Genomic DNA, 13,437 nt, shown 5'->3' on the forward strand with positions numbered 1-13,437 from the left:
GGGGGCGGGGAAGAGTAGCACAGATGGATCTTTACACTTCCACTGTACTTGATATTTTATGATGATCCAGCAACATACCATTATGGGAATCTCATTTTAAAAATTAAGTGAGCATAAATAAACCTTTTAAAATGTTTAATATGAGAGTGAAGACATGAGTCTCAGTGTCTGCAAGATGGTTCAAATATTTCATAGAGAGGCCTCATAATAGTTCTTTCATAATCAGGACGGTAGAAGAACGTAAGTGAGGTAAAATGATAGAAAAGCTAAATATCCTTGAGTAGAGTATCTCATACAATTAGAAAAACAACAGTATTTTGGCTAAATGAGGCTTTCCTCAGCTATGCCCAAAAAGCTTATCTGTTCTTCCAGCTGTTTTGAGCGGCTCTAGTAAAAGATGGTGCCTTTTCCTAGAAATCATACCGATTCTTACACAGAAGTAGTCACCCATTATTGAATTCTAGTGATGTATAGTCATTTTTCTTCATCAAAAAATGCTGTGGTTCTATTGCTATGTAGTAAGACTTGCTCAAAACAGAAGAAATCCCTACAAAGCGCATTCTTCCTAACTCTTATTAGATCACCAAGAAATACTGATCATACCCTACTACCATCTACTCCTTCATATAACCATTCCCAGGTTTATGAATTGCCTTCACTAGATTCATCTGAGAATTATTTTAATTTTAAAGATAATTTAAAATTTAATTGGGAATTGTAAAAATAAATTCAAATTTCTTTCCTGTCTCTCTCTCTTTCCCTGATGTTGTTATTGATCACCGAGGGTATTTAACTCTGTAAATCTCCCTAGCGTACAGGATCAAATATTTGCCATACTGTGCTATCATCAAGCTAATTACCACTGGGGGCAGTTGCCAGGGCTGGTTACTTCAAAGGGAGACAGAACATGGCATAACATAACACACCCTTCCTATTGTGCTTGAAGGAACTTCTCAATGCATCACTATTTCAATGAAACAAAAAAGCTGAACTTAAGATATCAAATGATCATTTCTGTTATAAGCCAACACACAAACCTCCAAGACTAGGTATCCACTATCTGCAGTTCCTGCAACTCCACCCTTTAAAATGGAGCATAAGCCTCGGTCTTTGCAACACGCTCATGTTCCTTCATACCAGACAAATTGACACTGTACGCGTGGAGATGCAATTCAGGTTTCTCACCCCACCAGTGAAGCATTCCATGAAAACATTTGTCTCTCCTGCAAATAAGTCAGTGAAAATAAAAAGAAAGAAGGACATTTTGCTGTCTTAACCCTGTACTCTAACCCAAAGTCAACTGGCTTAGTAGAAGGATACAATTTTGTTTTCCTTTTTCTGCCAGATCTACCAAAACCACTCTATTAGTAATACTGCAGCTTCAGAGGCACCTATGAATCTATATATTTACAAGAGGTCTAGCAATTAAATATCTAATTATTGCATTTCAGTATCTTCACTCTTATCGAACACTATTTTCACATTAATATTCTACTAGTAGCAATTGCTCAGTCATAATGCGTGTACATTTCTGATGGCACTGACTCATTTCTTCTCTAATTATTGCTGCAGAACCACACTGGTTACCGCTGCTTTTACCTAATCACAAGAAAAGCATAGCTTGAAGATTGCAAGATAAAAACAGAGCGAAGAGTACAGACTAATGACTCCTTCAAATCTTCACTGACCTATAGTGGACGAAAGGGACTAGCAGTTTAGTTGAACAATCAAATTCGTATTTCATATTTGTTTATAGATCTGAAAATTTTGAACAATTCAACGGCAATGACTAACTAGCACTCAAAAGTTCCGACGAGCATTCAATGCTTGCAAGTATAAATTTAAAAGCTATTTACTAGGATGAAAAATATATTAATAATAGTCTGTCACAAGTCATTACAAATTTATAGAAGCCTCTCCACACAGATGATCCACAAATGTTCTCACAGCAAAATAAGGAATTTCAGCCAAATGCAAACCTAAATTACATTTTTATGTAGCCTAAGAAAATACCACTTCAGGACTCAGCAGAAGCTCAATAAATCCCGTAACGAGACACAGAAAAAAATTAAAAATTTCTAAGTCTTGACGATCTGTAATGGAACCAGATGTGAATCAGATAATGGATTTTTGTTCTGACACCGACATTTTCTCTGGCCAGTTCTTAACCAGACAGTAGACAGACATATGGTCAGAGAAGTTCTCCCTTCTGAGGCTGTTGAATTGCACTTTCCAATTACACTGTCCAAAATGTGGAGCAAGGTTTACAACCCGTAACATATCTCCTTTCCCATCCACCATCCGTTCTTATATCAGGGAAAGAATAGAGCAAGCCAGAGAGCAAAGGTTTCTTTGCCTTCACCAGGAGCACCGCCATGGCTGTCGGTGCCCTAACACTTCCTGAATTCTAGCAAATGTATTTTCCTGCACCCATTTCTCCAAGCAGCAACCATGGTTGTTTATCAGGCCCGCAAGCTGTTTTTTTGCTCTTCTCATCAGAGTGAAGTTTATCAAACTGCAGTACAATAAAGGCATGAAATGATACCTCTGGGTCTGCTTGAAGAGAAAAGGTTTAACCCAGCAACGTTACTGGCAGATTTCTAAAAGCATTTGGTGACATCAAACGTGTTTCAGTATATTTATGTCCAAATCTAAGACTACATTCACACTGCCAACATGACTTTAGAGTGGGTGCCAACAATATATAATCAAAGACCTTTTTAAGCCTTTAAAATTACCGATTTCCTATAGAGAATGTTACCTACTCTAATAGCCTCTGACATTACTTTATCTTATTTAATAAAAAGATTATAGAGTAAAAGATACACTACTACATTGAAAAAATGTTTCAGTCTTTTTAAGTTAGTCTTTTGTGTTGTTTTATTTTTTTTAAATAGTATTCAAATATCACATAAAATTAGATAACGTAAACTAGAAGTAGTACAGATCCTCAATCTGAGAGAACTCTGATGCAGGAGGTTTTTTTCAATGCAGAGCTAGGAAATAAAAAATAGCAATTTTAACTGCATAGTGTAAGATATCTCCCTAACACATTATCAGTTAAACTGAGCAATATAGGTACTTGGGATATCATTTAGGTTGGAAAAGACCCTTAATATCAACAGGTCCATCACTACCTCCAGGGATCGTGACTCAACCACTGCCCTGGGCAGCCTGTTCCGATGCTTGACAACACTTTTGGTGAAGAAATTTTTCCTAATATCCATCCTAAACCTCCCCCAGTGAAACTTGAGTCCATTTCCTCTTGTCCTACCGCCTGTTACTTGAGAGAAGAGACCGACCCCCACCTCACTACAACCTCCTTTCAGGTAGTTGTGGAGATCTTGAACTTGATTGTGTTGTTACCATTATGACCCAAAACACACAATTCAAAAGGTCTGTGATCTAAATAAACAAGACTGACAAAACAACACAACAGGAGAGAGATCTGAACAGTGGATGGCAAGCACCATGCTGGTTCCACAATTATTTGTTTGCTGTGATGCATCACACAGCAAAAAGCCTCGAAGATCTGTGAACCAAGGTCATCCATGCAAATTACAGGTGAACAAATAATCCTCACTACGGCCAATCCTGGGGGTTGAAGAGCTAGAAAAGCCATATTCTGAATTTGGACACAAAGAAACAACAACTGTAGACAAGAGGAGGGAATTTCCTTCCTATGCAGTCTCTCTCAGATGGTGAAAGTTTTCAGAGGTTAACAAAATGCTAACACATAATAAAAGCAATCTGATCCTTCAAGTATTTATCTTTACCAAAAAGAGTATTTTTCTGAACTAAAATAAGTTGTACAACTCACCCCAGTGACAGAAAAGAGTTTATTTGTTAGCCCCACAAGTAGCAAGCCTCATCAATCCATTCTTGAGAAGCATTTAATTCAGATTCTATGCTGGAGAAAGGAAGTGAGATGAAAAATCTATACAGCAAGAGGTGATGAAAGCAAGGAAGGAATTATTTAAAAGTGACAGTCAGAGTCTGGCTATCCAAAACAAGAGAGGTAACAAGAGTGATGCACCGAATTCTTCCATTTGGTTACAATTTCAAGCATCCTCATGACATTCTGGCAGATGAGAAACACCACGAACAGTTTCAAATAATGTCATCCTTAACCTGATAGAGTCTTAACTCTGGATACCAAAGCTTAAACATATGTTTTTATAGAAAAGAATAACAAGTTATATGGAATGGAAAAAATGTAGTTACATTCAAAGCGTTAAAAAAAAAGGCACCTTTGCCTCGATGGATTTTGTAAAGTATTTGAATTCTCAAGATTGGAATTATTTTTCCTACTCAGACTGCTTGATACTGCCTATTCGTCTAAATATTAAATTAAGATTTCCATACCCACAGTATCTGAGCATACTGAATGACTGATTTCAGGCGGACAACTGGTCTTGAGGAAGGATCCCTGCAGGTACGGGAAGCCAACTGGGACTGTGATTGCCATCAAATGTCTGTCCACCAAGTGAGGCTTCAATTTACAGTTATCTTTGCTATGAAACATCCATAGTAAAGATGTCCATATGAAGTAATATTTTTTCTTTAATTATGCTTGGATCTCTCTAGGCCCCGGTTACTGGTCCTGCAAAATACATCAGAATCCCATACAAGCACAGAAAAGGGACAAAAGCACATGAAGCCGCACAGTAAAACTATTTGCAGATTTGTCCCTACAGAACCAAAAAGCCAAAAACTTAGATGCTAATCAAAGAATATTTCTAACCGCTTCTCTTAATAAATAAATAAATAAATAAATAAATATCAATCCAAGACTACCTTAGCTAGAATAGGATGACTTTCAGAAATTAATTTAAACTAGAAGGAAAAAGTTATTATTCTTCCTGATCCTGCTGCACAAGTCCAGACTAAAATTATAACCATTAGTACCCAATACAAGAACACCTTGAGATACAGAGCAACTCATTATATGTTTTCCAGGCTAATAGTTGTACTACCACACATATTTATTCGCTTTCAGCTAGTATGTAGCAGACAATTGTCCTTCCTTTAGCTTACACCCCTTTTTTTTTTTCCACACCTGGGAAAACATCTAGCTATTCATTGGTGAAACCCAGTGTGACAAGAAAAGGGTTGATAATGCATACACAGGGCTTTTCTTCACTGCCAACTAAAGTATGCATCCCGTCACTCCTTTTTACCACCTGTCTTACTATTGACTTGCAAGTAACAAGCATCTTTTGTAAATGTCTGCTCCTCCCAAATGAAAAACTGAAGTCATCAGAATATAACTTTTGTACTCAACGATTATACTTGCGTTAGTAGGTCAAATCAGCTTTTGTCACTTTTTATCCTCTTCACCTTATGCACTGCATATGCGTTCTATATGCATGTTACTGTAGAAATAAACTTGTACTCCTGAAAAATACGGATTTCTAACCCACACTGAGATGTGAGCTAGAACTTTACTTGCAGTCATACCAACTGATGCAGCTCTTTCAAAATGGATGAGACCAGAGGGTGAGATTTTCCAAAGCACCAGAGGATTCAATACAGCAAAAAACTCGCTGAAAAAAGTTAATGGATTTTGTTAATTTCCCCTTTGCCTGTATTTCTACCCAGATTCTCTTTTGGTTTTTCAGGTTTTTTAATGGAACCAAGCTGCTGGCAATAATGACAGATCTATAAAATATAGAGAGCTCTCAGTGTATAAAAAAGAAACACTTCTATAAAATGCTAATGGATATTCTCATGCGCTGTAGTGATACTTTAATGCTATTTTACTCTATAATGCTGGTGGCACAACATCAAATTTTATAGTACTGGCAGTTCACTTCAAGAAAATTTTAAGCCCTTCTAGGCTATCAGCATAACTCCATTTCTTTATTCTCAGAGGGGGGTGGGTGGGGGTGGGAGTAGTTATCTTTCAGATATCACGGAAATAGAACCCATAAGGTTTTTAATTCCAGCTGTCAGGGATGATACAGCCCAGTTTACATACAAATATTCGAGTGAATTGGTCGCAAAGGGTCTGTCCTGGCCACCTGAGCCTTTTCTTCATCAGATCCTAGATCTCCAATTCAGTACACGACTGGAATATTGAGGCCCAGCTATCCTCCGTGAGCACTAGCCCCTGCCCCGCTCCAACCAGCCAGAGATGCCAAGGGGCATTCCTGGGACTCGTGAGCAGATGTACAAGCGGATGTGTACATTGAGCAAAGCCTCAACACAACACAAGCCTAAGATCTTCAGATCTTAGTTGGCAGGAAGAAAAACCACCTCATCCTACATTCAGGTCAATGTGATAGGCAAACTGAGCAGGACTTCTATTAGGCAGGTTCTCACCTGGTATAAAGCAACATGCTATCTGACCAGATTTAACAAACTGCTCCAGAACGGATCTTGAAGTCTTTAGAATCCAGAACTTGTGCCAAAGGCATCTAAAAAGTGCCTTACTTTCTAAAGTGACCAGCAGGTATGAATTCAAGCCGAGATGGTCAGCTTCACTTTCAAAGGAGGTTACAGTAACTAGTATAAAAAAATTTAAAAAAAAAATAAAAAAAAAATCTGGCATTGATTATGGCTGCCATCCCCTTTTTAAAAGCTGGTCCTGTTTAGCAGCTCAGCTAAACAGTAAGTGCAAACAGCTGTGAATAAAGCAGCACATAATGGTAAACAGCTTTAAATGGTCAAAGGGGAACTTACCAACAGATCGTCCTGATGGGATATATACACAGGTGCTTTTCTTTCGACCTTTAAACCCTGCACACTAAGTGACTCCGATTTTGTTACTTCTTGTTTAGTAGAAACAAAGCACAAAACATTCATTTTTTCCTGCATTTTCCAAAGTCCTCTGCTTCTGTTTGCTTATGGGATTTGAGGTTCTCATGGTTGGTTGCACCACTCCTGATGCAATTATGAAAATAAACAAAAAAGGAAGCAGGAAATAATTTCATTCATCCTAGCATTCTGCAAACAATGTAACTATATTCAGCAATTCTTCCTGGCAGCCTTTCCTTTATTGATAACAACGAGCTTTCGTAACCTGGAAATTAAAATGGACATGATCGGCAGGCTGAGGAACCCTATACTGATCAGCCCGTGATAAGAGATCCGAAGAGAGAAAACAAAATCCAGTTCCATTAGCACACTAGCATTAACAGAGTAAGCTGTGAAAATTTCAGTGCTCATTTGCAGTATAAACTGGGGACTGTGTCACAACTGACGAATTGTCATTTTCGCTCCACAGCAAGACCTCAGCAAAACTGCGTTAATTGTAGTCTGTTGTTTAGGAAATTACAGAAGGTACAAAAGAGCGATGGAAAGCTGCATACCTGGCGGTTTGCCCCAACACAACTTTTTGCTGGTTTTGAGGGGAAGGAAGATTAAAAGGTCAGAATGTGCAAGCACATCAAACTGCAAAATGGTACATCTTCCCCCTTGCTTTGCAAGGTCCAACAACAAACAGACACCACACCAAGACAAAACCATCAGTGCTGCCTAGAAGGAAGCTTATCGACGAAATTAAAAAGGCTATTTTGACAAACCCGATGTTTTCACCAACGTTGAAAAACATTCCAGGTGGTCGGAAAAATTATTCCAGATTATAAACATAGTCGGAAACTCCATGTTACAGGAAAAGTAAGTAGCTGGCAGTGCCCTGAATCAAGATTAAAAGACCAAAAATGTGTAAAAATGTGTAAAAAAAGATCAGTGCAAAAAAGATATGAAAAGTGATGTGAAATGTGCCACCACCTTCTCTAAAGAGACAGCATCCCCTTATACCATCCATTGCCAAAGTTCTTGTCCAGAATTCAGAACTTACCTGGTCAACAAAAATTCCCTCGTACACTCACACTACTAAGAGGCTACAGCACCCTAAGCTTTTCTGATATAACTAATAATTTAAAGTAACAATATCACCAGATATCAGATTCTTTCTGTTACGAATATGCCCCACAGAACACGCAAGTGCTTGCAATTTACCATATACCTGCACGTCAGATACCTCTATATCAAAAAGGGGCTGATAGAAAAAATAGCACTTCTCTGTGTAATTAAAGCTGTGTATCATCCCATAAACTTGCATTTCTTCAATTTCAGAGCCACGCTTAGCATTGCTGAGTATTCTGGCATGTGCAGGTAAAAAAGTGGTCCTCCCCTCCTCTTAGTTTCAGTTGTTTTGGTCAGTGAGGCTCAATTTCTTTCCTCTGATTTGCTCGTTCAATTTCATTTTTCTGATATACAAGCCCTCGATGCCTCTGAGCTCTTCACCTAATACAATTTCCTTTCAGCTCTTCACCATGGTCCCTCCTCCACCACTGTTCCAGGTTCCCTAGCTCCCAGCAGTCTTATCCTAATTATTACCTCTGAACCTTGTACAGTCCAAGTGTTATTTCCTTAGCATTCACGTCAGATAAGCCCTGTTTCTCGCTGCCTGAACAAATGCAGGAGAAAATTGAGGGCACAGTGGTAATACGCTCCCTCCGCACTGTTTCTGGCAGGAACAGTTACAAAGGAAATCTTGTTTAGTCGCTGCTGTCCTGGGAGAGAGTATGCTCTGTTCAGGTGAAATATTTGGAGAATTTTATTGCCAAATCCTAACAGGTCTCCCCAGAGCACGAGGGAACCACTATCTGTCAACAGCCAATAACTGGGTCAAATTCAGACATTTTTTTGCAGGAGCAACAAAAGAAGCAAAGGAGAAAAATTAGAATGGAACAAATAGAGACTAAAAAGCTATTTTAGTTTTAACATCGTCTATTAAGAACAGCAGCACGGGGATGGGAAGGAAGCACAATACTAACCTAGAGGAAAGAATGAATTCTGAAGAGATCTCAGGGGGATTTTTTTTAAACAAACTAGTTCTTTTTCTGTTGACATTTTATCAGATGAGATATACATATTTAACACACTTTGATTCGATATGAAATCACGGTAAGACAGCAGGAGTTTTCGGTGGAGTCCTCTGCAGAGTAAGAGATGGAAGGAGCATTTCCACCTCATTCCCCAGTGACCTCTTTAGCGTGTCTCTCACTACCACATTTTCACAGACCATAAATCTTAACGACTCTTTTTCTGCATTGCTCTGCAGCTGGGCTTACCGACTGGTTATACTCAGCTTTGCCACACACATACCCCTGCTAGAAGCTGTATGAAATCTGGATATATGCATCCTGACCCTGCCTTCATGAAATTTTACCTGTTGCTTTGGAAAAGGATCCAAAGAAGATTATTTTGAGTTGAGGAGCCTTGAAAGAAACAGATCCTCAGAAGCTGTATACTGCAATGTCCACCACGTAGTCAAGTTCACTTAAGCCACAGTCCTAAATGCAGATTTGAATACTGATATGATGGAGAAAAATCACATCATAGTATTTTTCAGGAAAATGCATTTTATATTTTTTACGTTTAGGGGCTTTTCACCAGCCCCCTCCTCAATCACCTCAACACTTGCACTCGACGCTCTTTTTTCTTCCCTTTCAAATACACAAACAGAAATCCCAGCAAATACAGAAACAGAAATCACAGCCTTTGTATTGCGATAAGCAAATTGGAGTAATCTTTTCAAATTTAATTTTTATGCTCATCCTTGATAGATGTTTCTTCTTTGGTGGAACAAACAAAAACAAAATGAAAACGGCTCTAACATAAATACATTATGCTTCTCACTTTTCTGAACACGTTTTTCAACATCGTTTGCAATTTTTTGTCTTTATGATTATCTGCCATGATAGGTAACACATTTGATTATAAAAAATATTTGTCTTTTTGTAACATCAAACATATTTTGTATATTTTACTTATCAACACATTATTCTGTTACTTTATGTTTCAAAAATGCAGTGAAATGGTGCCAGAAGGGACAGATTTAGCAGCAGGATTTTATTATTCTTTTAAATCAATAAGCAATGTATTAAGACTTCTTAAAATACCCTGCCTTCACAAGGAAAGCTTGTGTCCAGGCAGTGGAAAAACAGCATAAAGTATTCCTTACAGTGAAACTGCATTTGAAGCTACATAACTAATTGCAACTCTAAAAGTGACAAATCAAGTTCAGATTTCTAGTCAAAAATATTAGTCTTTTTTCAGAATCTTAGCTGCTTGCTATTCACAACTGTTCCCTAAAACATAAATATTTACAATTAGTGTCTTTTTTTAAAAAAGACTCACATTCCTTTGCACACTTTAGTAACGGTTGCTAAGCTTTTGGACACAAAAAACATAACTGTATTAATATAGCTAGATGCATGAAGCTATGTTAAAGACTAAGTTAAAGTCACGAGTGAACTTCTCAAGAGGTTCAGTTTCCAGTGCATATGAGAAGTTTGGGTTCAAAAATCAAAGGCTGGTGAAAAAAGTGTAAAAGTACAAAAAGAAGTTATGTGCTCTTCCTTTTTTGATTTGTAGACACAGTTATTAGCAATTATTGGACATCAATACGGCTGCAAAGTATCCTCAAGTGCTAAGGTATTAACGGAGTGCAGTGAGCTCACCCCCACGTAGACACGACTCTGTCTGAAAGGATGCACTCTGGCAAACCAGCTACCAGTGGGGTTGCTGGCACTCCCGATGTCTGCGCAACTGCTATTCAAGATACTCCATCTTCCAGGAGTCTGAACAAGTGCCCCTTCCACTACATATCTACTTGCAGTGATTGAAAAAGTCATTACAGACTGGCTGGAATAACAGCAGAAATAATAACAGCTATTATAGCTGAAGATCCATAGGAGTCTAGTAGAGGTTTTCATGACACGGTTTCTGATATTATGGTTTCTGACACTACATTTTTCATGTGCTGAGACAGCAGTCATTTGGTAAAACAACTGCTAAGCTCAAGGCCTTGGCGTGTCTACTCTGTTTTTTCATTTTTCTAGACACAGGTCTCAAGCCTGCAGCAAGAGAGGTCTCCTTTCCTACCCTGCTGCCAATGTAAAACTTCCTCGAGCCCTAAAACGTAAGTTGTTTGGGGGGAAGCAGGGTGTGCACAGGTTGTGTCTGTATGCCCATTTCTGAGTTAAGCTACCTATTGAAGGAAATGATCTAGAGGATAAAAAAGCATGTACAGCGCCAACAATGGGCTCTCAAAATGAAAAGAGGTGACATGAAGATTACTTTCCCCTCTTCCTCAGCACTATCTCCAGCTCTATGATTGAGTTACCATTTTTTCTTGCTTTTCTTGACAACTCTCTTCTTCCTTTTCTTTGGACATCTGGTCTTGGAACAGGACTGACTGGATAATGACATTTTCAGGTAGAAAAATAGAGTATCTTTTGTGCTTTGCAGCATGCACATTATCCCACGGAACAATGCAACAATATTTTTCATAGCCAATTTTTGCATTCCCATTTCCCTGTTACCCCTTTCCCTCTTAGGGACTCTCTGAAACTTCTCCAAAGGCACAGAGTAATCACGTAGTTTCACATTTCTTTGTTGAGATGAGGCATATTTGTGCTAGAAACATATCCACAAGCGAGAACGCCTACCTAAGCAAGCCAAACCTATAACCAGTGAGGTCCATTCCTGAAACGAGTTTTATGCTGTTGCACAGCAGTAAATGCAAGGTCAAAACCAACCCGCTCAGACATGGAAAAAAAAGCTACAAAGGATCTTTTCTAGATAAAGTCTTGTGAAATTGTTTGACCCTGACCTCTCAATTAAATCCACTTCTTAGGAAAGACCTAGTAGCAGTATGACGGAATATGTTCTGTTAAAACTGACTTTATTAATTTTATAATATGCACTGTAACATTTATTGGTAACATGAAGGATTATAAGAGCATTAAAAAAACCTGTTAAATAAACACCGAGCCATGCTTTCTCTAGTGTTACCTCTGCTTTTGTTAGCTGGCTTTGAAGCTTAATAGATTTACATGTCCCCATCACAGAGCTTTTCAGCAGCCCACAGGAGACCCAGAAGAGTAAGAAACTACAGATTGTTCTGGACTGCTGCCAATAGCCACCAAAATACACGGTCAATATTTTTCACTTAAATGTTCATCGCTACTGTGACACCATAATAACAGTAACTGTAAAACAATAACTTATTGCTTAGGGAAATGCTAAAGGCTTTATTTATTAGCCTCTCTCCCCAGGAACTAAATACTGGTGGGATGCAAGTGCTACTGTCATTAAAGAAAGGTTTGGGAAACACTACCCATAAATAAAATCGTGGTTCCATTTGAATTTCTTTGATTCTGAGATATCGCCAGGAAAAGTATGGGATAAATGATAAGGTAAAATTATAGTAATAAGAGGTTTGAAAAGCTAGAGAATCTGCTGCAACACTGGAAAGCTATCATTTTCTCTAAATGCTAGTAATCCTCTTTTCTTCTATTCAAGTACTTCTTAAGGTATACAGTCTAAAGGACAGAATATTTATAAATTTTATTCATATTTATAAAATCACTTTTACACATTATTTCTGTAAAGTTGTTTTGCGAATTCATACGGTTCTGTCTTTGTCCATAGACAATATCCGTAGTGTTTGGCTGAAACCTATGGAGTCTCTCTGGAGATGCTCATAAACCACGTTTTAGTCTCTTGAGAAATTGAAATACCAAGTTACATGATAACCATATGCCCCCTAATTGGAAGGAATGCCTTCATTTTCAAAAGGTTACTCATATATGAAGAGATACTGCTCTGAACAGAAAATCACTTGATGGCATTTAATAATATAAAAAATAAAGGAAAGCACACCCAACTTTTACACTTGGCAACATTTTCCCGAGAAAGTCACAATTCCAAGGGCTTTTCATGACAGCTCTCTGCCTGCTGTCACACTGCAAGCCCTGTGAACCATAGGGAAGATGGTTCATAGCAGTAAGACAATGCCACCAACACTACAGCTTTCACGTAAGCGTGCTGTCCTCGGGTCCTAAGAAGCAAAGCTCAAAACTGCAACTGACTGGGAGTTTCCCATCAGAAAAGGTCTCTGATGAAAAACGGTTACTCCAAAGCCAAACTATTTTACTGAAGATTTTTTTCCCTAGATTTTCTCAGTTTTCTATCATAAAACCTGAAACAAATATTTACAGTTGCCTAGTCTGACCTGATTCTAATGATGCTGCTTTGCAGAAATGACCTGAAATATTAATTTTCAAATGTATTTCCTATTGGGTTATCTTGCCTCTTGGGGACAGTGGATCTGTGGCCTGGATGCCTTTTCAGATCCCACTCCTCTAAGAAGCAGGACTCACACATGTTTCAGTTGAATCAGGTCAATAAATTAAATCAGGAAACATTTTTAAATAAAAAGGCCTTAGTTTTACTTAGAAACAAAATAATAGTGAAACGAAATGTTCCACTGCTTTAAAATAATTTTTGAATCATTTAATTCCTCGAACACTTTTTATACTTCAATTTGTATCCTTATTTGGAACTGAAACAAATACTAAGCACTTTCTACAGGATCATGGATACTTTCCTACAACAAAAAATTTTGTGCTGCCAGAA

The 13,437-nt window shown here is 38.1% G+C and overlaps 1 protein-coding gene across 4 annotated transcripts in view; it reads right to left on the bottom strand.

Annotated features, from left to right (window-relative positions):
• The window catches only part of KCNK2 (potassium two pore domain channel subfamily K member 2), a 108,557-nt gene that overhangs the window by 49,044 nt on the left and 46,076 nt on the right, over positions 1–13,437 (bottom strand). The window contains exon 1 of one of the 4 annotated variants that reach the window (XM_074579450.1): positions 6,325–6,825. The exons of the other annotated variants lie outside the window; for them this stretch is intronic. Within the exon in view, the coding sequence (XP_074435551.1) occupies positions 6,325–6,553 (229 nt within the window). The 5' untranslated portion in view covers positions 6,554–6,825. Of the gene's footprint in view, positions 1–6,324; positions 6,826–13,437 lie in introns of those variants that run through there. 4 annotated transcript variants of the gene reach the window in all.

The sequence above is a fragment of the Larus michahellis genome, chromosome 3 (assembly GCF_964199755.1).
Source record: "Larus michahellis chromosome 3, bLarMic1.1, whole genome shotgun sequence".
Classification (NCBI taxonomy): domain Eukaryota; kingdom Metazoa; phylum Chordata; class Aves; order Charadriiformes; family Laridae; genus Larus; species Larus michahellis.